Below are 26896 nucleotides of genomic sequence, written 5' to 3' on the forward strand. Positions count from 1 at the left end.
GAGATGCGTAGGTAATCACATTTCCTACAAGATTTAACAATCTTTGATAAAAAGTTAAAGTCATCTTTATTGAACTTTGTAGTACAACCATCTTGTACTACTGTTGAAAAATACATTTGATTGTTGGCTTTGAAAAAAAAAGATGTAAATAGATATTTTTTGACAAAATAAATTTCCAGTTAAAGTATGAACCAGACTTTGTCTGTTTCGACTCTGTCATTAATTATCTATAGTTCATTTGGATTGACAAGAAATAACATTCTAAACCTGTATTGCTAGTAGCTAAAATTAAATTTACTAGCAAAACCGCTTATTTATTCATCAAAATCCTTTTTGGGCTATAAAAAATCCTTTTCTAATTTATGAATTATGTGGTACGGCTTGTATAATTGCATCACTAGAAATTTTCACTACGGCGGAATTTAATAGTTCTGTTATTATTTTGTTTTGTGTTGTTGGGTTGTTGTCGCAATTTTTAATCTAACCCACATTTTCATATACGTGTAACTATAGGTTTGTATTTTCCATAATTGTATTGTTGTTCTATATATCTTAATTATGTCATGTTGCAACGCTTTATAATACCTACATTAATGTTGTAACATTTGTCAATTTAACCGAAGTGTTATTCAATTATTTCTTATTGATATTGGTTTTACATAAACTTAACTTTATATTGTATTTATTTTCAAAGCTGATTATACAGATTGTATATATATTAAAGTACCTTTCATGCATTTATATGATTGGAAAATCGACTTGTGAATATCTATCATCAATTTGAATATACACAGTTCATCCATTCCGTAAGAACTCTTGTCGAATAATAGCACATTCTAAGAAAGACACACAAATTGTCCCATAAACTTTTTAGTTTCGAACAATGTATTTGAAAAATTAGCAAAAACAAATCATCTAACGAAACTAAATACTTGAAAGTATCGGGAAAAACATCTGATGCCCATCACGAATTTCTGCGCACGACACAATTTTCTTTAAAAGCTTAATCAGGTACGCCCGCGGCTATAAGCCAAGGAAAGCCAAATATAAAACTTTAATGAACAATAAAACCAATATGACTGAACAAAAATAGCCAATCCCTTCTGAGATTATCGTTGGCTAATGGAGTTGTAATCTCTGTTTTATTATAATCAAAAAATTATTTTGTAACTGAAAATGTATCATTTGAATCAATTAGTATAGGACTATCGGTCGGATGGTACCCGTGTGTTACTAGAGTGGTGGTAACCTCCAAGTTATCAGACCTGTAACTACCTTTTGCTTTCACATAGTCTTAAAGTTGTAAGCAAATTAAAAGGATAATTAAAGACAATCTAATTGAAATTAGTTCTCCGCACTTGCTCCTCATTTTCGTTCGGTTGTTTATATGTCGAAAATATATGAACGAACATGAGGAGCCAGTGCGGAGAACTAATTTTGATTAGATTGAATAAGGGAGCAATTGGTTTTAATTCTGAATATGCCTTTTCTATTATTTTTTTAGAATAACAAGTATAGCCTGAAATCTTTCGCATTGGTTTATGCCCTACGCATCCTTTTATTCCTATGGATAACTATCTTTCAATAGTTTAAAAATTTATTATATATACATGTAACTTTACAGGCCGTTATAAATAGCAGCACCAGAATATAATGTATTGCATTGGCTTAATTCTGCTCATCAGCTGTAGATTTGGTCTTTCACAGCGTAAGTGTTGTATCAGTTATTTACCTATAAGACGTTCTGTGTGTTGGTTGTGAACTTTTTCACATTTGATAAGCTTGATTAACCATTTTAAAGATAAATTACTAGCTGCTCAGAAGCTGAAGATATGAAAATATGATTTTAGAGATTTGCCATTACTTACGGTCATCTGTTGTCAAGATTTTGTTTGTATTAAAACAATTATCTGACATTTCTATTTACGGCCCATCTACGGTAGTTTAGTTCGAGCGGGGTCCGGTGTCCTATGGATACATATCCTTCCAAGTTGTAATTTATCTTCTAAATCATCTTTTCTTGCGAACTTACAACTAAACAAGAATTTTTTTACCGAACTAAATTCGTTACCTTTTAGATGGTCAAGTTATTTGGACTGTTATAAAAATAAAATGCATACAGTGAAGCCCCCTGTGTCCTAGCGGCCGGTAATATCGCGCATTACCTGATTTCGTCATATCGACAATGTAACACAAACAGAAATGCGAGTATCTGCAGCATCGTTGTAAATAAAACGCTGAAAGGAAGCGTTCACTGATTCGGAAAGGAGTCAAGAACGCCGATATTATCGGAAAGGAAGCGTTATGAATATACACCGTGATAATGATAGCAGTTGCTGAACAGCATGATTGAACTTTTTGCTTCGCATTTAGTACTCGTCAATTTGCCAAGGAGTTTGTGCTTGTAATGATTTTAATCTGATGTGAAAACGGGAGTGTGGAGGGAAATATGTCTTCAACCATTTGTCAAGTACTAGATATTTATTGTGTTTAACCTTATTATCAAAACTTATTATAAAAGGCACTTACCCTCCTCAATATCCTTATACTTTATATTCTCTCGTTGCCGAGGAGTATAACATGTAATGCAGGCGAATGGAAGAGATTAATACAAGTAAATTTTAACTCCACCACAGTATAAATGTGCCTGTCCAGGTCAGGAGCCTGTAAATCAGTGATTGTCGTTGTTTACTGTGTATCATTTTTGTTTTTCATCTATTGTTTTCTACATATATCATACCATTGGTTTTCTCGTTTCCTTTTTTATGTCGTGGCTTTTTATATCTTAATATAACGGTAAGGGTTTTGCTAATTGTTGATGCCCGTACAGATTTGAAATTTGCGCAAATAATATACTGTGTGTGGCGCAATCAAAAGACTTTTGTAGTGCAAATAAAAGACTAATTCGAGCAAATGTAAATCGCCGAAATATATAAAACAAGTAAAAAATGGCATAAACAGAACAGCCGAAACCATTTATGGTCACCTTTGCCTTATGGAGGTTCAACCTTAGATATAGTATAAATCAATATATTTAAACTGAAAATGCAATAATATGGAACGCCGTAACTGTCTTATAGTGTAAGTATTAAAGGTGTTTTTGTTGCTTTGTATTTACGTCCTGTCATATCTTCTTTATGTTATGTGTAAGTGCCTTTATTTCATGACACTGCATCTCTGTGTTATGTCAAATTAATTATTTGTTTTGTCAAACTATTGTATGATATGTCATTGTTATTCTTTGTTGTGTGCAATATGCATTACATTATGTTGTAATTACTGTATATTCTGTGTTTACCTCTAAACTTTATGATCAACCACATTAACGTTCTTTCACATTTCCTCTATGTTATGTTGAATGTTCTTAACGTTTTCTTTTGTCACATCTTTGTTCCATAAAAACCTCATGATATTATATTTTAATGGCTTTATGTTGTGTCTATACATATGTATCTTCTGTGAAAAATATGATATATCATGGTATAGCTTATATGCGTTTTGCCAAACAATTGATACTTTCTGGTAACATTCAATATGTCATGTGAATCTACTGGTACGTTATGTGCAAACACGTATTACATTATGTGCAAACACCTATTACGTTATGTGCAAATGCCTATTACATTATGTGCAAACACCTATTACGTAATGTGCAAATACTTATGACATTATGTGCAAAAACCTATAACGTTATGTGCAAACACCTTTTACGTTATGTGCAAACACCTTTTACGTTATGTGCAAACACCTATTACGTTAAGTACAAATACCTATTATATTATTTGCAAACACCTATTACGTTAATTGGAAACACCTATTACGTTATGTGCAAACACCTATTACGTTATGGTAAACGCCTTTTTAACACAGATTAAAACAAAACGCACCAATGATATATACCTTTACAGTAATCGAAAATTAAGGAAATCAAAAGAATGTAAATGCTAAAAAAAAAATCCAACCGCATTTCTTTACGGAGAATGTGAACGCAGAAAAAAATGATGCTTTTTTTCACGTTCGCCAACCGGGTAATTATATAGGTCGCTATAGTTTGCATACATACTAAATACATATGGTTTTGGAAGGCGGCTTACTTATATATATAAATATATAATAACTGCGCTTTAAATTCATAAAATATGTACATATACGTGGATATGCATATTATGTGTAGCCTACCTTCATTCCTCAGTATGGTTTTAGTATTACTGTTAAACATTTTCACGAGGGGGGAGGGGGCGGGGGGTCTCAACATGAGTTTTTTGGTATAGACGTGCAGCCGGGATTTCAAAAACACCCCCATTCATATATTGATGTCTTGTGAAATCACGGCCCATAAAATTATTTCATGGCAAAATTAGTACCCAATCATATAATCCTCAGGTCGACTGCGTTACTTTACAGTGAAAAAGCAAAATAAAAAACTAAAAACAACCAAAAACAACTTCAAAAGAAAAAAAAACAAGCAAAAAAGTACCAAAAACAAATGATAGGTCTTAATGAAATGTAAATTATTAACTGATAGATATTTCTTGAGTTCATGATATTGTTTAGAAATTGTATCATGTTGTTCACCTTGTGTCGTCCGTGATATAATTATAAAATTAAAGCATATATGGATAAAACATTAGAATAAAGGTCCCTTTTTGAAAGATTTCTCAGTCTGTAAAATCCTACTTTTAATTTTGGATGTCTATACTTTATCCTGGTAAATGTTTTGCGGTAGTTTCCAAGAATTGAAGCCGGAAGAAACAATAACAATTCCCATTGTTTCTCCCGACTGCACCCCCGGACAAGAAATATAACGGGTGTAAGGATAATTTAGTATTTAAGATTATTGATTATTGGTGAATAAGAATTGAATATGGCCCCTAAATTACCATCCCGGTAGGCTATTCTAGCAAGAAACGTGTGCCAGTTTAATGCTACCAATGCAATGACGTCTCCCACGATTGATGTAGCAGATAAGAATCCTATAGAGAATTTCGATTTTTCTACCGTTCATTTCCCATAACAGTCGTGTATATTATCCTGTATAACATTTTAAAGACATACTGGTATTTGGTGATTCCTCCGTCCCTGACGAGGAAAAATAAATTCTATCATCAGAGGCGTATTGAAAGGGGGCCAGGTGGCCCGCCCCCTCATATCATGGACTTTTTTTTAAATTAACAGGGAGTTTTGGCAAAATTTGGTCCGAGCCCACCACCCACCGAATCCAACTGCTTATAGGACCAAAAAATGTAGCGCCCTCCCCCTTTTCAAAAATTATAGTTCTGCCACTGGTCATTGCCTGAGAAATCACCTATACCTACACCCGTTATCGCCTATTTAAATAAATATACATGCAATAAATATAGAAGCAAAAAAAAAAACAGAAAAAAAAAGAATGTTCGCCTCTCAGTTTCAACATAACAAGCTTTTCATTACCCTGTTATTTATTGATAGGGGCTTGATAAAGGAGCAATTAAACAAAACAAAAAATAATATTGGTCCGTGTGTTTGTTTTCTAGATATTAGCCAATGATAGTTAAGCGGGAAAAATGTTCTCTCTTCATTTTTCATATCTTTTTCATTGACACGTTTTAGTTCTCAAAAAGTGTTAAAATATAACAAGGATTTTATTCTTTTTTACAAATGTCTTATTATCCTTGTTATATTTTAATACTTTTTGAGAACTAAAACGTGTCAATGATAATATATTGTACATGTAAAAGATTTTTGAAAAGAAAACTGGGAGTTAGCGGGTAAAATTTTTTATGGCACTTAAACGGATAAAACAAGAGGATTTCGAAATTCTAACAAACTTTCCAAAACATGACACGACCATCCTTAATTTATAATCAGTAGCAAGAAAATGAAATAGGAATTTAAGCCTTCCGTTTCGTCTTTAGAGTCTGTCCCAGTCATCTTTTCGTTAAATAGGTGCATTTTTTAAAAGAATTTTGCCAAAATATTTCGTCTATTTCAAGGCGATCCAGATTTCATCAATTTAAGAGGGATTGCGCCTTTTTAGGATAATTTTGGATTGAATCAATCGGACTAAATGCCTCGCTAGCTATTAAGATATTTTTTTCACACTTTAACGGCAACCGAGAAAAGAGGGACAGATATTTCTAAAGTTAGCAATATTTAACGGAAACTGTCAAAACAATGTATATTTTAGAATGATAACATGTAGATCCAATAGAATATATTTGTATGATAATTAATAAAAATTTAGTTGTTTCAAAATTTGTACTCTTTAAAGTCAGATTTCCCAGATGTGCAGCAAATCCCTTATATGAAATTTTGCATAAAAATGTGTATTTAGCTAAATTTGTCAAACCATTCGCGTTCATAACTTAACGCATTGAAGCTAACCGTTAATACCGTATCCGGCAATAATATTCATTAAATTTATGACTCTCTATTCGGAAAAGTACGTAGATATTTTAAATTTAAACAACGATATTCGTTGAAATGATGAACAAAAAGATAAATTAATTTCAACAACGGTGGAAAAATGTCTTGATTATATATAAGCTATTTATTGATTTCTTAATTAAACGAATAAAATTATTTAACTGTAACCTTTCTTCTAAAAACTTGATGAAAAATGAATTGAAGTAAAAAAATAAATATATTAGCTGACTATGTGGTATGGATTTTACTCATTGTTGAAGGCCGTACGATGACCTATAGTTGTTAATTTCTGTGTCATTTGGTCTCTTGTGGAGAGTTGTCTCATTGGCATTCATACCACATCGTCTTATTCTTATAGTCAACAAAAGAAACGATATAATACTTTTATAAAAAAAAATTATTTTACTGTTTGGTAGAAAACAATAACAATTAGATAGAATATGTATTTTTTTATTCATCTCTCGTTAGTTTTGTAGTAATAGTATTTCACATGGCATCTTCCGCTTGTTAATTAATCACGTAAACGTTAACTACATTGTACGTGGGAAAATGAAGAGAAAATATCTGGCTCAGAGCAAAAGACCAAGAAAACCAAATTTGACAACTTGTACTTTGAGGTGAAAAAACACTTTAATAAAATTGAGAATGGAAATGGGGAATATGTCAAAGAGACAACAACCCGACCGAAGAACAGACAACAACCGAAGGCCACCAATGGGTCTTCAACGCAGCGAGAAAATCCCGCACCCGGAGGTGGTCCTCAGCAGGCCCCTAAATAAAATAGTGTACTAGTTCAGTGAAAATGGACGTCACACTAAACTTCAAATTAAATAACATACAAGACTAACAAAGGCCAGAGGCTCCTGACTTGGGACAGGCGCAAAAATGCGTCGGGGTTAAACATGTTTTGTGAGATCTCAACCCCTCCCCCCCCCTTTAAACCTCTAGCCAATGTATAATAAGGAAACACATAGTAATACGTTTATTAGAAAAAATAATGTTCATATACTAAAACAAATGAAAGCAAAAATTAAAAAAAGTAAAATAACCAAAATACCGAACTCAAATGAAAATTGAATGTGAACAATCCAAAAAAACTTTTCCGAACGGAGAGGCATAGATTTAATGAATATTATTGCCGAATACGGTATTAACGGTTAGCTTCAATGCGTTAAGTTATGAACGCGAATGGTTTTATAAATTTAGCTAAATCTAACTTGCAACAATATAAATTTTGAAACAACTAAACTTTTATAAATTTTCATACAAATATATTCTATTGGAGCTATAAATATACATTGTTTTGACAGTTTCCGTTGAATATTGCCAACCTTAGATATATCGGTCCCCCTTTTCTCGGTTGCCGTTAAAGTGTGAAAACATATATTAATAGATAGCGAGTCATTTAGTCCGTATTATTCAATCCAAAATTATCCCAAAAACGCGGAATCCCTCTTAAATTGATGAAATCTGGATCGCCTTGAAATAGACGAAATATTTTGGCAAAATTCTTTTAAAAAATGCACGTATTTAACGAAAAGAAGACTGCGACAGACTCTTAAGACGAAAGGGAACTTCACGGCTTAAATTCTTATTTCATTTTCTTGCTACTGATTATAAATTAAGGATGTTCGCTTGTCATGTTTTGGAAAGTTTGTTAGAATTTCAGAATCCTCTGATCTCGTTTAATCTTTTGCCCGCCAACTCCCAGCTTTCTTTTCAAAAATCTTTTGCCTGTACAATATGTCATTGACACGTTTTAGTTCTCAAAAAGTATTAAAATATAACAAGGATAACAAGGCATTTGTGAAAAAGTATAAAATCCTTGTTATATTTTAATACTTGTTGAGAACTAAAACGTGGCAATGATAAAGTCATGAAAAATGAAGAGAGAACATTTTTTCCGCCAAATTTACTTGGCTAATATCTCGAAAACAAACACATGAACCTATATTTATTTTTTATTTGTTTTGCTCTTTTGTCAATCCCCTATCAATAAATAACAGAGTAATGAAAAGCTTGTTGTTTTGAAACTGAGAAACAAACATCCTTTTATTGTCTTTTTTTTGGCTTCTATATTTATTATATGTATATATATATATTTGAATACACGATAAAGGGTGTAGGTATGAGTGATTTCTCAGTCAATGACCAGTGACGGAACAAGAATTTTGGAAAGGGGGAAGGGCGTTACATTTTTTGGTCCTATTAGCAGTTTGATAGGGGAAGGGGCGGGGGGCTCGGAATAAATTTTGCCAAAAATCCCTGTTAATTCAAAAAAAAGAAGACCCAGATAAGAGGGGGGGGGCCACCTGCCCACCTCAATAAGCCTCAGATGACAGAAATGTTTTTTCATCGTCAGGGACGGAAGAATCACTAAATACCAGTATGTCTTTGGAATGTTATTCAGAATGATATACACGACTGTTATGGGAAATGAACGGCAATAAAATCTAAATTCTTTAAAGGATTCCTTATCTGCTACAACATTCATGCGTCATTGCATTGATAGCATGAAACTGGCACACGTTTCTCGCTAGAATAGCCTACCGGGAGGGTAATTTAGGGGCCATATTCAATTCTTATTCGCCAATAATCAATAATCTTAAATACCAAATTATCCTTACACCCGTTATATTTCTAGTCCGGGGTAGCAGTCGGGAGAAACAATGAGAATTGTTATTGTTTCTTCCGGTTGCACTTCTTAGAAACTACCGCAAAACATTTACAAGGATAAAGTATAGACATCCAAAATTAAAAGTAGGATTTTACCGAGAAATCTTTCAAAAAGGGACCTTTATTCTAAATTTTTATCAAGATATGCTTAATTTTTATAATTATATCACGGACAACACAAGGTGAACAACATAATACAATTTCCAAACAATATCATGAACTCAAGAAATATCTATCAGTGAATAATTTACACTTCATTAGGAATTATCATTTGTATTTGGTTGGGGTTTTTTTTATTTGCTTTGGTTTTTTTTTCTTTGAATTTGTTTTTGGTTGTTTTGAGTCCGTCATAGTTCATATAATTACTCGCCAAAAAGGATCGTCATTTCACAAGACTACAAAATATGAATTTTTGTGTGAAATCCCGGCTACACATCTGTACCAAAGAACTGTTGAGACCCCCCCCCCGTGAAAATGTTTAACAGTAATACTAAAATCATATTGAGGAATGAAGGTAGGCTACACATAATATGCATATACACGTATATGTACATGTTTTATGAATTTAAGGCGCAGTTATTATATATCTATATATAAGTAAGCAGCCTTCCAAAAACGTATGTAGTATGCATGCAATATATAGCGACCTTTATAATTACCCGGTTGGCGGACGTGAAAGAGAGCATCAATTTATTCTCCGTTCACAATCTCCGTAAAGAAATGCGTTTTTTTTTTTTTTTTAACATGTGACATTCTTTTGATTTCCTTAACTTTCAATTACTGTAAATGTATATATAATTGATGCGTTTTGTTTTAATCTGTGTTAAAAAGGCGTTTACCATAACGTAATAGGTGTTTGCACATGGCGTAATAGGTGTTTGCACGTAACTTAATAAGTGTTTGCACTTAATGTAATAGGTGTTTGCATATATCTTAATCGGTGTTTGCACATAATGTATTAGGTATTTGTACTTAACGTAATAGGTGTTTGCACATAACGTAATAGGTGTTTGCATATTACGTAATAGGTGTTTTCACATTACGTAATAGGTATTTACGCATCGTAATAGGTGTTTGCACATAATGTTATATGTGTTTGCACATATAATACCAGGGGACCTCGGTGGCCGAGTGGTCTAAGTTGTTATTACTTTAATCACTAGCCAGTCAACACTGAGGTTGTGAGGTGCGGATGCACTTGACTCCAATCTTAATTGACTAGGATTGTCAGTTTTCCTATTGAAGGTCGGTGGTTTTCTCGGGGCACTCCGGGCTTCCTCCACCAATAAAAACTGGCCGCCACGAAATAGCCCAAAAGCGGTGCTTAAAAGTGGCGTTAAAACACGAAGAATAAAATTAAATCATAACGTACCAGTAGATTCACATGACATATTGAATGTTACCAGAAAGTATTAATAATTATTGTTTGGCAAAACGCATATAAGCTATAACATGATATATTATATTTTTCACAGAAGATACATATGTATAGACACAACATAAAGCCATTATAATATGATATCAAGACGTTTTCATAGAACAAAGATGTATCAAAACAAAACGTTTAGAACATTCAACATAACAATCCCATTTGAGACAGGACGCAATTATTAACTGACTTACTTAAAGGAAATGTGACAGAACGTAAAGGTGGTTGGTCATAACGTTTAGAGGTATTCACAGAATACACGATAGTTAATACAACATAATGTAATGCATATTGCACATAAAAAAGAATAGCAATGATATATCATACAATTGTTTGACAAAACAAATAATTAATTTGACATAACACAGAGATGCAGTGTCAGGAAATAAAGGCGCTTACACATAAAATAAAGATGATATGACAGGACGTAAATTATACAAAGCGACAAAACACATTAAATATTTACACTATAAGACAGTTACGGCGTTCCATACAATAACGATGTATCTTTTTTATCATGTCAACACTATTCAAATAAGGGGACGACCATTTGATATTCTGGGGGGGGCCAGGAGGATTTTGAAAATAAATAACTCAGCCTTGATAATCACAAAAATAAATGGTTTGTTCTGTGGTAGTTTGAAAATAAATAACCTGACTTGCAATGTATTAAAAATAAATAACTCGGCAGGTCTATTTGAGAGCATGAGATTGCACCAGATTCTTCCTAAAATTCAACTTTTTTAAAAAAAAAAAAATCGGGAATCACTTCCCAAATCTTTGAATAATAAAAGTATAAAAATTATTTAAAATACTTGAAATGTCTGAAAAATGGGTTTCATTTAACTTGAGGTATATTGTCTCAGGAACACTTAACTCACTTTTATTACATATGGCAGTAACTACATTCAGGCAAATGCCTCATGTAGGAAATTTCAAAACCAAAAGCTTGTCTTCATATCAAATTGTTTTTGCGGCAAGAAGCAAGTTCTGTTCTCCCTCAGACGTAGCTCCTGTTTTTTGGGGATCAATGTTTCTTATTTATTTGTCTTTTGTTCATTGATTGCCTTCTGTATTCTGTTAGTGTTGCATTCCTTTTGTAATTTAGTAATTTTGTTATTAACTTGATCAAGAGTTTAAAAAAAAACAGCAGCCACATACTTAACTATGTGAATTAAATTTTTGCTTTATCTTTGTCTTTTGATGTTGTTCCTAAAAACTTAAGTCTTACACTGAATCTATACATGTTGCTTTGAGACCAAAATTTGTCAAAAAATTATTAAAACAGAACCTTCATTTTCAGATTAATAAAGGGTATGGGAAACACATTTTGCATAATTAGTTCTATAGCAACTTGGGGACTTCAGCGGCTCCAAAACCCTTCAAACTTTTTTTAGCCTCGCTCCGCTCGGCATACATCAATTGGAATACTTAAAAGACGCTAATTACAGCCAATCTTTAATATCTTGTATGTATGCAATACATGTATATGCAGTTGGGAATTCAGAAGATTCATTTCTACAGATGATGATGATTAATTCTGATTAAATGGTACATTATGATTGGACTATTCATGTATAATTTATAATAAAAAATGAATTTAAAAATTGTATGTTTTCAAATATTATAAATATAGTTGTGAAAATAAATAATCAGTCCCTTGCTTTAATGAAAATGAAAAATCTTGCTTCAACAGTGCAGAAAATAGATAATCTGTCCTCTTAGTTTACAAAAATAAATAACCGATCAAAAACAAATCCTCCTGGCCCCCCCCAGAATATCAAATGGTCGTCCCCTAAGAACACTTTTTTTTATTCGTAATTTCAGTTCCGCATGTCGATCCCGGTAAGCATATTTTTCTGAATGATACATGTATTAACAAAACTGAGTCAATATTTTTAAAAGCTTTTGAAATAATAAAGCATAGAACAAATAAGTCTATGAAACATATATATATGACTGCATGAATATATTAGGATATTGTAAATATGCATTGCACACTATATTTTATAATGTTGGGATTGTAAATGAAAATATGATGTACATCAAGATTTATACAAAATAGGTGTATAAGGAATAAAACCACTAACTCATAGCCCAATTGCTTTCTATATTAAATTCTGCCATTTCAAGCATTCATAGCTATGGTGTCTGAAGTTCAAATAAAGTGACATTTCATGTCAAAACTATACTTTATTCTGGCTTGTGCTGAAAATTCAACATATCTTTAATTGCATATATATTAGAGCGCACTGGTTCCTGGAAGTTTGGTAGTACAAAAACAGGTACTTCTGTTCTGAGCAACACGACAAATATGCCCTCCTATTTAAATTTCAATATAATTTTTTTATTATATTAAAGAAATTTTCAACAAGGATTCTGCAGTGATCCAAAGTCCTTAAGCTTTTATTTGATACCAAAATTGCCCAAATATTTTACCTATTGACAAAGTTACAGCTATGCGTAAGGATTATTTTGTTTAACATATATATTATGTACTACTTTGTATGTTCTTTCCGACTGGGTCGAATAAGTGATTGTATACCATATACCAAGTATTTCTGGCTGTACCATCAACTAGTATATAATATGTTGTTATTCGCTTTCTTTTTCATGTGACTACTTTTGGTTATCTATTGCTATCTTTTTCTTGTGATGTCACTTGCTGATCTATAAAAATAAGAAGATGTGTTATGATTGCCAATGAGACAACTCTCTACAAGAGACCAAATGATACAGAAATTAACAGCTATATATATATATGTCACCGTACGGCCTTCAACAATGAGTAAAACCCATACCGTATAGTCTGCTATAAAAGGCCCCGAAATGACAAATGTAAAACAATTCAAACGAGAAAACTAACGGACTGATTTATGTACAAAATAATTAACGAAAAACAAATATGAACTAAATATAAACTATTTGTGAAATTAATAGAGAAGTTTAAACGAAACTACTTGCCAGTTACAAATGTATTACATTTTGACAATATTTGAATGTTTATATGAATAAAAGGATATTAGGTGTATATTTTGTGCGCATAAGGCTTAAAACATAAGTTTAATCTTTGAAATTTTCAATATGTTTGTGTTTGAAAGTCACTAGATATACAAGTGAGTAGGTTGAGATTAGGGATATAGGTCAATGAGACAGGACCCCGACGACACAAAAAAAAGACATTCAGAGGTCAACAATAAGCAAGCTCTAAATCACCCCGAGTATAAAGGGTTGTAAAAACATTTAACAACCCAACAGAGACTATTAAAACTTTGTCATGAAAACCACAAAAAATATTAAGATTTTACAAACAACGGCCACCTGACCCGTAACAAGCGCACGAAAATGAAGCGGTGCCAAACTAGAGCTTTAAAATCTCATCCCTCTCCCTTTTAATTTCGATCAGTGGTGTACGCTTAATGAGTTATCATATTCAAATAATGTTATTTTTATTATTATTATCATTATTAGACTTAACTGTAAATTATAACCACTGATAAAGTAATCAATAAATATACCCCTTTTCCCCCGCAGGAAACTGCGCGTTGCCAAAATAGCTGGTTGGTATGTGTATGAACCAAAAATAACCCTTCTTCCCGCGGAAAACTTTGCTTAGGCAATATAACTGTTCTGGTAATGTACACGAAGTGAAAGTAACTTTTTTTTAAATTTTGAGTGCGTTTTGCACGTCGAAGAAATATCTAGTAGTCTAGTTAAAATGGCGGCGACCAGAAAATTCGGTTGCAGTTTTGATTTAGACATCGAAACAGATAGACTTTAAAACACAAAACATGTTACAAAAATAGCATTACCTTATATTTAGTTCAACATAAAACATTTATGGCCTTCATGAAAAGTAAAATATCAAAATTATTAAATCCCGAAAAGATTATTTTCCGTCGGTCCTGCGGACCTTGGTGAAAAAATAGCCTTTTTTCGATTCAACTCAATGAATTTGAATATTAACTGTATATGATTTTTTTTGGTACAATTTGTAAAAGAATGTTACAAACAAAATTTAAAATGACGATGTTCATCCTGTCGTATATATTTATAAAACAATGCATTAAATATTCAAATGCAAAAATGCATTGTATTTGTAATTTCAGGTCCGCCAATCGGTCCTGGTAAGTATATATTTTATTCTGAATCATTGACTGACAGTCGATTGTTTCTTATTTGTTTCAGACTTTCAGTATGCATGGAAATAGGTTTTTGAAATATCTCGTAGTTTGATTAACCGTTGTGTAACACCTGTGTTACCGATGACAACGGAGATGTTCCAATTGTCATAGCCAAAATTCCGTCCCCTTTTCCTCAATTCTCAATTAAGACACGTGACTTATTGATCATATTTCAAAATCGCCGGGTATAATGAATAAAAATATTCCTTTTTTATTCTCTCTGTCGTGGTATTTGCAAAAACGGATATATAAAACAAGGAGATGTGGTATGATTACTAATGAGACAACTATCCACTAGTGTTCAATTGAAGTGGATGTAAGCAGTAATAGGCAAAAAATGTGTGTCTTTTTTAATGGTTTCGTAGTAGATTTGTTCGCTTTGGGTAAAGGGAAACGTATATTCTAATATCCTTAACGATCTTCTGGTTAAAATAGCTATTTGCTACTTCTCCGCTATATGCAACTTTTAGGAGTATGTCGACTCGGAGTGAGAACAGTGTATCATAGAGGGAAAACATATCATCACGAGGACTCAGATCTAGCACGTTAAAAACGTAAAAATCCGAATTAGCGTATGGACAGTGTACAAATTCAGGTACGCTCAGATGAGATGACGATATCATTTTACGGATATGCATCGTTGTTTGCTGTGCTTCATATGTAGACTAGCATGATTATATTGGGCGTATCTAAAAACCAACCTTCAGTGATTACCGCCTTTGAGTGGTTAAAGTTTTATCGGTAAAGCATATATTATCATTACATGTACCAGAATCATATAACATTTTAGATAAATTATTATAATTATAACTTTCTGCTGTATCAGATTTTCTTTTTAAAGAGTATGGATGTATGATGTCTGTATTAGGTTTACAGAGAATAATGGACCAAAAAATAAAGAAAAGACAAAAATGACCAAAACATATGTTGAAAATAGAATTCAATAGGGTGAAAAAATACCTAAAATATTAAAGAATACATAAATAAAGCCCCCCATCCAGATCTGCATGAACTATCCTTTTGACTTATTTATTGGTTTCCGTAATTATTCAACTGAGAATCAAAGCATCATATCTGTGTTATTTCTGTGTAATTTCAGGTCCACCAATAGGTATTCCACCTCCTTGTAAGTATAACCACCAATAGGTATTCCACCTCCTCGTAAGTATAACCTCCAATAGGTATTCCACCTCCTCGTAAGTATAACCTCTTCTAAATGACCAATCAATTATAAGAAGTCGAGATTTCAACTTTTAAAAGAAGAGATATTATTTCAAGTCAAATCGAAGTAGAAAATGTTTAAATTAGTTGAGATCTTGAATTTATCTGAATTTGAATTTCAACATTTTGAAGGGCAAAATTTCTATTGAAAACAAAATCAAAAAAGCATAATAAAAGATTGAAAAGTTAGAAATTGTAAGTAAAAGACGCATCGACTTATTTTTTTTAACTTAAATGATGCCTATTCGCTCTAGCTATGTCCTGTTCTGCACATGCTTCCTTATGTATAACTGTGCTTTGACACTTGGTTTATCTTTTATTCTTTTCTTCGAGGGGGGAGCGGAGTACTTTATGCTGTAATGTTATTGTGTTGCTGCATTTATAATTCACGTATTACATGCGTTTCCTGTTGATATTCATATTAGTTATATTTACTTCATGATTATATTGCCTATATAATTACTGTTTCAGTGAAGAAATGTTCTAAAAATGCACGACCTGTTTGTGGTGCTGATGGAATCACACATTTAAATCTATGCGTAGCCAGACGATTGTAAGTGTTTGATGTATGGGTTCTGTTGATTCATCCAATTCTTCAAATTCCATTTCTATCATTGTGTTACCTTCAACTTCCATGACAATAGATGAACACTATGGTGTATTATCTGATTCTCGATATTTATTAAGTGAAAAGTGTAGGTAGTATGCAACTAGAATAATTCATGCCCTCGTCGACTCCGATTCTCTAAACCTTTCCTGTAGGTGGATAAAATTGTCGCTAGTTTGTTCCCTCGGTGAATTACTGCCCTCGGGAAACCAAGAGTATTCCTGCCACTGTTGTTCCTACAAAATAGGATAGTGAGCGGATTAAAACGACTGGATTATTCCAGTTAGTTAGGATGACGATACCATCCAATCACATTACGTCCAAAACAAAGGTTTCAAGTCTATCAGGCAAAGTATGCCTTAGGCAATCGCATGTCTTAGACGAGAGAAATAATGAGGTGACCTTCATTTTTCCTTTTGAATAGCGGGTTTCTGAACAGATATAGCATGATTGACATCTAGCTAAAAATTCGCTAAAACCAGTGCTTAAGGATCCGTCTTGAACTTGCAGCGAGGTATGAGCATGTGTTCCTTATTAAAGACTTTGAGTGGAAGATCAGCAATAAGACGGCTGTTCTTTTGATTTTAATTTTGTCAAGTGTGTGTAGTGAGTTTGTGTCATGTTTTTTAGTACGTGGTCGTTTCTGGTATACATGTTAATGAATATCGGTAAGATATTATAGCGTAGCTTTGTTATGAATATATGATTGATTGATTGGTGGTAAAGGCCACTTTCAGGAACTGTGATAATTCGTGGAGGTCAGTTTTTATTTGTGGAGGAAACCGGAGGTGCCGGAGAATCACCGACTTTCGGTAGGGAATACTGACAATCCTAGTTATTTAAGATTGGAGTCGAGCACACCTGCCACGCTCGGAATTGGAACTCACAACCTCAGTGTTGACAGGCTAATGATACAGTAGTTCGACTACTTTTTTCATGGACATCTAGAGGTTATCATACGGCTTAAGGACAACAAATTAAAAATCATCAGGAAATCTCTAGAAAAAACAATCTATTTCCTCCCAAGGAGAACAAAACTGTGTGATCCTTCAGCTCCGACAATAATAGACACAAAAAACAAAAAATTAACGATTTATGTAAGAACGTTGAATAAGTTTTATTAAGATAATGTGTACTTTATATTAGCTGTTATAACCTAATGTAAGCAGAACAATTTTCATGATTGCAGTAAATTCATGAACCATCACGGATTGCTGTTATGTAGAACAAGTTAATATTTGCGTTAAGACAGAATGTCAAGGTGCACTTACTCAATATACAAACTTTATTTGTGTGCTTGTTATTCGCTTGAATATATTAAAACAAAAAACAAGCAAACTATATGTGCATTATAAAGCTACAAAAATATTTTACAGCTTAGATAAGGACAACAAAACGGGATAGATATATTGGTAAATACACGTCATCATCTCTCATTATTTAATGTTATTGTGTCTTGCCTTCAGTTGGAATATTGGAGCATATTTATCGTTAAGTTACTGTTTTCAGAGGAATACCAGTACTTTGCAGAAAACAATGTCCGTGTCCCTGTAAATGCAACACCAGTAGTAAACCAGTGTGTGGAGTTGATGGCAACAATTACAAAAATAGATGCATTGCTGTACGCTGCAAGTAAGATTTATTTTAAATCGGCATCTCGTATATATTCAGCTGATCTGTAACAATTCCATCTTCATGCCTTATATATCATGTACTGTGTTATGACGCTAGATTAAAACTGACGAGGAAAGGTAACACCCGGCCACCGAAAGCTTAATTGTGTAGACATAGGTGGTCTGCATATTTACAGATCTAACATTGTTGGGCTGTGTTTTAGACGAATTATATATACAGAATGTGTTTTCAACCTTGTATCACCATCACTGGTGAACCGATGGATAAAATCTGTTGTAGAGTCGTCACTGGTTCAGACGTACTTATGATATAATTATTTCTGTGACTGCATCTTACATCAATTTGTAGGATCCTTTACAATAGATAATTCAACTGATCTGTAACAATTCCATCTTCATGCCTTATATATCATGTACTTATATCTATAATTTTATTTGTGTAATTGTATTAATCTCTGTACTGATTAATCTACACACTCCCATAGATTTGTATGTCATGTGTTGCTATTTATAGGCACTTATATATATATATATATATATATATATATATATATATATAATTCGTCTAAATAACAGCCCAACAATGTTAGATATGTAAATTTGCGTTAGCAAATTTTTTTTTGCTCTTCCCTGGCCGGAATTCGAACTCATGCTACTGAGATATCGTGGCCCCAAATCGCCTTGCACTGTGCCCGGCGCGCTAGACCACTCAGACACCCAGGCTCTACATAATAAAGCTTTCGGTGGCCGTGTGTTACCTTTCCTCGTCAGTTTTAATCTAGCGTCGTAACACATGTTAAAAGAAAAGTAACAGTTGAAGAAGCTGGGTTGAACAGTTAAAAAGAATTTCATTCCAACGGCTCATGAACCTTTTGGATTTATGTCCCGGTGCCTGGGGACTCACTTTGATGTTTAAACCTTTTGATACAGTTTTACTTTGAATGTAACCATCCATGGACGTGTCTTCTTTATATACCAACATTCCAAAAGACGAATGAATAGCAGCGTGTGAAGAGGCATGGAACACTCGTAGTGAAAAAAATCCTCCAACTGAGTGCCTTGTTACACTTCTGAAACTAGTGCTGGAGAACAAAAACTTCTCTTTCAGTGACAAACACTATCTCTAGATAGACGGCACTAGTATGGGCACAAAAATGGCCCCGTCATATGCCAACATATTTATGGGCCAACTTGAAAACGCCTCTTGGCTAGTGTTCCATACCAGCCATTATCATGGTTTCGATTCATTTGTTTTTAAATGGACAGATTCGCAAGACCATCTTAATGAATTTCTAGAACACTATAACTCTTTCAACCATTCAATTAAATTTACATACGAAGCATCTATGGAGAAAATAAACTTAAAATGATACTACGAGTTACATCCAGAACGGAACCATTATAACGGACCTTCATACCATAAAAACGGATAAACATCAATTCCTTTCTCCTAAAAGTTGCCATCCTAAACACTCTCCATTGGTATCCCATTCAGCCATGCAGGCATTGCGAATCAAGAGAATATGCTCTACTGAAAATAAGAAAAATGCTAGACTTGGACAACTACGTAAACATCTAGTTGTTCGAGGATACAATAGCAACATCATTGATACAGCTTTCGAAAGAGCAAACAAAACTATTCGCTAAGAACTTCTAGAGTACAAGGATAAGAACAAAGAAGTCAACAGAATACCTCTTGACCTCACTTACCATCCTGATTTTAAAAATGTGTCATTCATTATTCAGAAGCATTGGAAAATTATAGAAAACGAATCAAATCTAAAAAAGTATTTTCCTCACCACCAGTCATGGCCTTCAGAAGACCTAAAAACATCCGTGACAAATTAGTGACATCTGTATTAGCAAAGCAGCCTACTCCACCTCCCGGTTGCTACAAACAATGTGGTCGAAGGAATTGCTTATGTTGTAAAGCTGCCAATACAAGCAGTTCTTTCATCAGCTCCGTTACTAAACAAAATTATACCATCTACTCAAATTCCAACTGTAAAACGGAGAACTCAATTTATATATTAACATGTAACACATGTGGCATTCAGTATGTGGGAGAAACAATGGATAAATTCAATATTCGGCTCAATAACCAACGTTCATGGTAAAAAAAAACAACAAAAACTGTCCTCTCACAAGACATCCTCGCTCAAAGAAACATCCTTTTGATAATGTTACTTTCCAAATCATAGAAGTCAACACCGAGTGGGACACCACGGCGAGAAGGAGAAGAGAAAACTTTTGGATCCACCAGTTCCACACTTTAGAACCGGATGGCCTTAACGAAAAAGACGTGAAGAGATACAGAAAAGATAAAGAATAATTTAATACACAGCATCGTCCTTTTTATCCTTTAATATTGGCCAATGGACGTTGCAAACTTCAACCACCAATTTTGTAGATAATCTTGAACTTCATCCGAATTATGTATTATTTACAAGGCAGCTAAATTCATGTGCAACATGTACATTGAGCTGCATATTTCTTATCATCTACATCCGATTTCACCTGGATAGATGCACGCTTGATAAAGCTAGTTTGTCTAGCAAAATATTGCGTTTATTTTTATCGTTTTGTAAATATTTTACATACTAAATAGTGTGTTAAAATTACATTGTTAGGCAATCTATATATATATATATTTATATATTATAAGAAAAGAAAAATGACGAAAACACAAACGGCAGTAAAAAAAACACTATACATAAAACCAAATGTTAGCAATACGAACTCGTAGAAACTGGATGTGAGTTTTAGTAATTTTGTCGGTAAATTGATTTTCTTATTAATCGTTCATCTGTTTTTTTTAGAAAAGTCAAGGTGCAATGTAGAGGACGCTGTCCATGCAAAAACAAACCATGTAGAAAGTGCTCAAAACGGAGAAGAGACCCTGTATGTGGTTCTGATGGAAAGACGTACCGGAACGAATGTAAAGCAAAATGTCAGTACGTAAAAATTCTCTACACCTTTAAAAAAACGAACAACAACTCTGCGGATGTATTCTACGTGACCTGATTTAAGGCAGTCTGATTCTTCTTTATACCTTTGTTTATGTAGTACAGTAACTTAAACCTAGTCAAATATATTTATTTCATCTGTAATTTCGTGAGATTGCAAAGTTGCACATTGCTCGAAAAGGACAAGGGGTGCCAAAACTGAATTTTGAATGAATGACATTCAAAAATGTACTATTTGATTCATAATTAATGCTTATTGGCTGAAACACTTCACGAAAGGACAACTGAAACTCTAAATGACTAAATAGAGAAATATGACGTATAGTTTAGAATTGAGAATGGAAATGTGTCAGAAAGACAACAACCCGATCTAAGTGCAGAAAACAGCCGAAGGCCACTAATGGGTCTTCAACACATGCCAGCTCCAGACCTCAATTAAACTGATTGAAAGATTATGTCTTCATCATATGAAAATCAAGCACAATCCCTCCCGTTAGGGGTTTAGTATATACATCATAAAATATATGAGAAGAACATAACCCATATCATGCCAACATATGGTTTTAGAATAAATGTGTTTATTTCCGATGCAAAGACCCTATGAGTGAATCAATATTTATACCAAATTATGCCATCTATAATGACCTGACAACAGTATCGTAGATATATCCCTTCTGAATAAGTCTGTTTAAAGGTTTGGTTAGCTTTTGGGGTGAATGTCGACATTGTTTTGCTTTGTATAGAATATTACCATAAAATATTGGATGTGAAATACCTGAACGTATAAGATGTCTGCATGTTGATGTATATTTACGAATGATGTCCTTGTGCCGATGATAAAATTTAGTAAATGTTTTGACTAGTTTGTGATATCGAAAACCCTGGTGTAATAATTTTTCAGTAATACAGAGGTTTCTTTCGTTAAAATCAAATACGTTGTTACATACACGAGCGAATCGAACAAGTTGAGATATATAAACACCATAAGATGGTGACAAGGGAACGTCACCATCTAAAAATGGATAAATAACAATAGGAAATGAAAAATCATCTCTTTTATCATAAATTTTGGTATTAAGCTTCCCGTTAAAGATATAGATATCAAGATCCAGGAAAGGGCAGTGTTCTTTGTTAGTATTAGCTTTATTTAAAGTCAGTTCAGCAGGATAAATCTCTTTAGTGTAGATACTGAAGTCGTCATTATTGAGAGCTAATATATCATCCAAATATCTAAAAGTGTTATTTAATTTTTGTATCAGATGTTGTTTCGATGGGTGTTTGCTGATTTAAGTCATAAATTGTAACTCATAACAATACAGAAACAGGTCCGCAATAAGTGGTGCACAGTTAGTCCCCATTGGAATTCCGAAAACTTGACGATATACGGAATCTCCATAGCGAAAAAAAAAATGTTATCTAGTAGTAAAAATTCAAGGGCAGTTATCGTATCAAAGCAGGTCCAATTGACATAGTTCTTTTGTGTGTTGTTACTAAAACATGACCTAAAAGAGTTAGAACATATATATTCGCATTCTGACTATTTAAATGCCCATTTAATTAGGTGTGTGAAGTTTTTCTTAATAAGATTATGAGGCAAAGTGATATATAGGGTAGAAAAATCAAAACTTTGAACAGATTCGAAATCACCAATATAAGCATGCAATTTATCAATTACTTCCAACGAATTTTTAACACTCCAAAAGTAATTAATTCCACTATTTTCAAAGGCCTTATTTGAACAATTTATTGCCAGGTTTTTGATTTTACCAAGTGTACTAGTAAGTAGAATAGACAGTTTAGTAGTTGAACAATGTCTTGAAGACGAAATAAATCTATATTTGTAAGGTGTTTTGTGCAGCTTTAGAAGCCAGAACGTAGTTGGAACTTTCATTGTATTTGGTTCTGCTTGTAAAGAGGTAGCTAAAAGTTTATGTTTGCTACTGATGTCATTTTCCGAAAATGGAGTCAGTTTGAATGTTAGTTAATTCGTGATTTCCTTTTGCAGAACCTCAATGTAAAATTTACGTCAAACAATAATGATATTATTAGCAGCCTTATCAGCCGAGACAAAAACAAATTCCTTGGCGAGTTCTTTTAGCTTATGTTTGATATGAGAAATAGGGCTATTATGGTTGTTGTTAGGAGTAAAATGTTCTTTCAAATGTTTAATACGAATATCAACTATGTTCATTACTGAATTAAAAAAAGAATCTAAGGATTTTTTGTCAGCCTTTTCTCCATGTTCTCGTTTTATCCATTTTGAGCAGTAAGTACGGAGTGAGTCGTAGAGGATGTTACGATACTCATTCCAATTAATAATTGACGGGGGACGATATTTTGGTCCTTTACTGAGGAATGATTTCAACTCTCGGTCATGAACGATGTTAAGGTCTCCCGTTATAACATGGGAACTGGGGCCATACATGTATTCGGAATTACTGCAATTTCATGACGTAGGTGTATTGTCACTGATATTAACATCTTTACACACATCGCTATAATTAAACACATATTTCCGGATAGAAAATAAGAGGGAGTTCAGTATTATCAAAATAGCCAGGAATTTGTTCTTTAACAGAATGATCATTAAAAATACCGGCAATATTTACAAAATCAAAACCTTTATTGACATATTTGATTTTGATAAAATGTTTTTTATGATCTTCAATGCGATCAATTTTGGGAAACAGTTAAGAATAACAATATGCAATAATTTTAATTTGAACGATTTCATACTTAGGACTGCAATATGGAATTGTGTTGCAATCCTCTAAAATTTAATGTATTTTATTAACAGGTAAAGAACTTATGATATATTGCGATCAGGAAAAAAACGTGCACGTTTGTCTGTCCTAAATATATTTAATTTCAGGAATGTCAACTTTCAGTTTCCAAAGTTAGGCCGAACATATCTTACAAACTTTAATAAAAATATTTGATGCCCTTGTCCTTTGATCGCTGTCTGGCCTCTAGAGTTCAGGTATAGTATGTATTCAGTTTCCGTTCATTATCCATGAAAAATATGTTTTGGTAAATTTCCTTAACGTTTCTAATCTTCAAACAATTGTTTGATCTTAATGCCGTTGAAATCGCACACTGATCTCGAATGCAACGAAACGTTTACTTATCATTCTTCAAACAAAAAAGGCGCTCCAAAAGCATGCGTCAGTACCTTAGAAAATATCGCGCAATCATTTATTAGATAGCTTGCCAAGAGAGCTATGATTTTATAAAAATTATGCTGAAAAGTGATCAATAAATATTTTGAATACAAATAGAGATATTTCCTGATAAAATAGAAGACTGAATTAAATGTTAAATAAACACAGAAAAACATGTATAGGATATAAATGAACACTTTCTATCAATTCACTAATAAATGAAATAGCTTCCAAAAAAGCTTGAATGACCTCAGAAAAAAAATTGCCTGTTATCGCTTATTGATTCATTGCAAAACTATACAGTTCTATGCCGTAACTTGACCAATAAACATTTCAGCTTATATTGATAGTTATGTAGATTGATTTTAAAAAAAGACCAACTGCTGGAATTTTGCAAGTTTGTTTTAGAAAGCTTAAACTTAGTTAACCTTCAAATTGTCGTTAAAGGAAAGTGGAAATTAATTGTCAAGGGCCATGTCCGTGTCGTTGCTCACGCCTCTGTCCTCCAATACGTGATCCTGTGTGTGGAACTGACGGCAATACTCATGATAACAGTTGTGTGGCTATGAAATGTCGGTATTTAAAAAGTACAGCTGTTTGTGTTAAAATGCAAAAATTAAAAAAAATGTGCATAATGTTCAATTTTAATCATTTTTTTATAAAGTTTCATTCAAGAACTATGGAAGGTCTTTTTTGCCGAAGGGTGTGTTTTCCGTGCAGAAAACGTTGACCTTTTCGGAACTCATGAGTTCACAATTAGTTTTTGAAAGTTTTCTTTAGTTTTCTGTACTGTATGGTGTTATACAAACTGTTTCGTTCGTTTGTCTGTTCGTCATTTTTGCCATCATTTTTTTTCTACGATTCGCAGTTTTGATTGCCTCTGCAGTGTCTCTTCCTTTTTCAATGGAAACATGAGGCTCCTTCATTGATGTTTTCTTGTGATTTCATTTTATTGTCTGTTTTTTTAACTTCGCCTAGCTTTTGTTCCTTACTATTTCTTAACCTCACACACACCCTTTGTGTTAAAGGTATATATATGTTGTAAGAGCGTTAAAGGTTCATGCTTATTGTTAACTATATTTATGTGCAGACTCTTGATAAAATACACCTATTTTTTACTTACATACTTAGTTCAATAGGTATGGAAGATTAACTACAAACAAATCAAAATTCAGACAATCAAACAATTAAATAAAAAAAAAAAAAAAACCAATACAAAACAGGTAAATTTCGATATGTACGTAGACACTTAGTGTTCGAAATTATAAAAAAAAAACATAAGTTACGTGATTTGATCTGTCTTGGTTCAGTTAACAGAACTTTTCATAGTGGTAACGATTGGCCTCGGTGGTCAAGTTGTCTATGTAGTGCTGAAAGTGGTGTTAAAACACCAATCAATCAATTAATCATAGTGGTAAAGTTCAGAGCAGAGAAGAGTGTGTATGGTTATTAATATGAAACTGGTACATTCTTATAGAAAAGTTAATGTTAAATGCAAAGGACGATGTCCATGTGGGAAATGCGACAACTGTCCAAGGACAGTGGACCGTGTTTGTGGAACAAATGGAAAAACATACCAAAATGCATGTCAGGCAAAATGTGCGTAAGTAAGAAATTGTTGTTTAAGTTTCTCTCAATTATTCAAAATACAAAAAACATACTAACTTTATCAATGATCAAATTTTCAAAACCATATAAAACCTCCTTTTATTTGTTATCCAAATGTATAGGAATTTTAGAAACAAATACATCCTTTAAGCACGTGTTATTATTACCTTCATTTTTTCATTTAATTATCATGTAGGGAATAATCAGGAAAATTAATCAAATTTATTTTCATTGAATAAAAATGTATCAATCCGAGCTTAGATATAAGAAGATGTGGTATGAGTGCCAATGAGACAACTCTTCATCCACGTCACAATTTGTAAAAATAAACCATTATAGGTCAACGTACGACCTTCAACACGGATCCTTGGCTCACACCGAACAGCAAGCTAGTTTGAATAAAAAAAAATCGGACTTTTTGCTCTGTAAATATGCGATACAATTTGTTGCCGCTTAAAGAAACGGACCACTTACAATTCTGTCCTATAGTCAGCCCCTGGCCTTTTGAGATAATGTCCCGGTACTATGGCGTTGACCTTCAATTCATCAGCCATTTCTGTTTCTGACTGACAGTATTAATTATTAAGGGTAATCGAAATGGCAACACGCACTATGTTTCGAATTGTTTTGGTGAAGATAAAATTACACTATAACATCCTCTTGATTGATTGCCGGATTTTCATTTTTGTTTGCTAAAACATTTTCTTTTAAGAGAAACAAATTTGCATGTAATATTATACATATTATCATTTAGTTGGACATATCTAAAAAGCTAATTTTTCGTACAGACAAGGCAAATTTAAAAAGAGGAAAGTCCATAAAACCTTTCAAAACCAAACGCAGGAAAGTTGCAACCTTAGTTTTAACAACTTTAGTAATACTTCTTTAACACTAAAAGACACACAATAGATTTTTATTCTATATCTATTATGATTCAACTTAATGTAGTTAAATTTTCAAGTTTTAAGGCACAAGGCTGGTCAAACATTTTGAATATTTGAAATT

At 33.0% G+C, this 26896-nt stretch overlaps 1 protein-coding gene across 7 annotated transcripts in view; it reads left to right on the top strand.

Annotated features, from left to right (window-relative positions):
• Window positions 1–26896, top strand: part of LOC127724032 (serine protease inhibitor dipetalogastin-like) — a 34358-nt gene that overhangs the window by 1484 nt on the left and 5978 nt on the right. For 2 of the 7 annotated variants that reach the window (XM_052230789.1, XM_052230791.1), the window contains exons 2-10: window positions 1625–1708; window positions 12338–12355; window positions 14620–14637; window positions 15794–15820; window positions 16387–16468; window positions 18032–18154; window positions 20976–21110; window positions 24731–24859; window positions 25761–25886. In XM_052230789.1, coding sequence (XP_052086749.1) covers window positions 1654–1708; window positions 12338–12355; window positions 14620–14637; window positions 15794–15820; window positions 16387–16468; window positions 18032–18154; window positions 20976–21110; window positions 24731–24859; window positions 25761–25886 — 713 coding nt within the window. In that variant the 5' untranslated portion in view covers window positions 1625–1653. The other 5 variants (XM_052230792.1, XM_052230793.1, XM_052230790.1 and 2 more) reach the window with 4 other exon arrangements.

This window comes from Mytilus californianus, unplaced genomic scaffold, assembly GCF_021869535.1.
Source record: "Mytilus californianus isolate M0D057914Y unplaced genomic scaffold, xbMytCali1.0.p SCAF_14, whole genome shotgun sequence".
Classification (NCBI taxonomy): domain Eukaryota; kingdom Metazoa; phylum Mollusca; class Bivalvia; order Mytilida; family Mytilidae; genus Mytilus; species Mytilus californianus.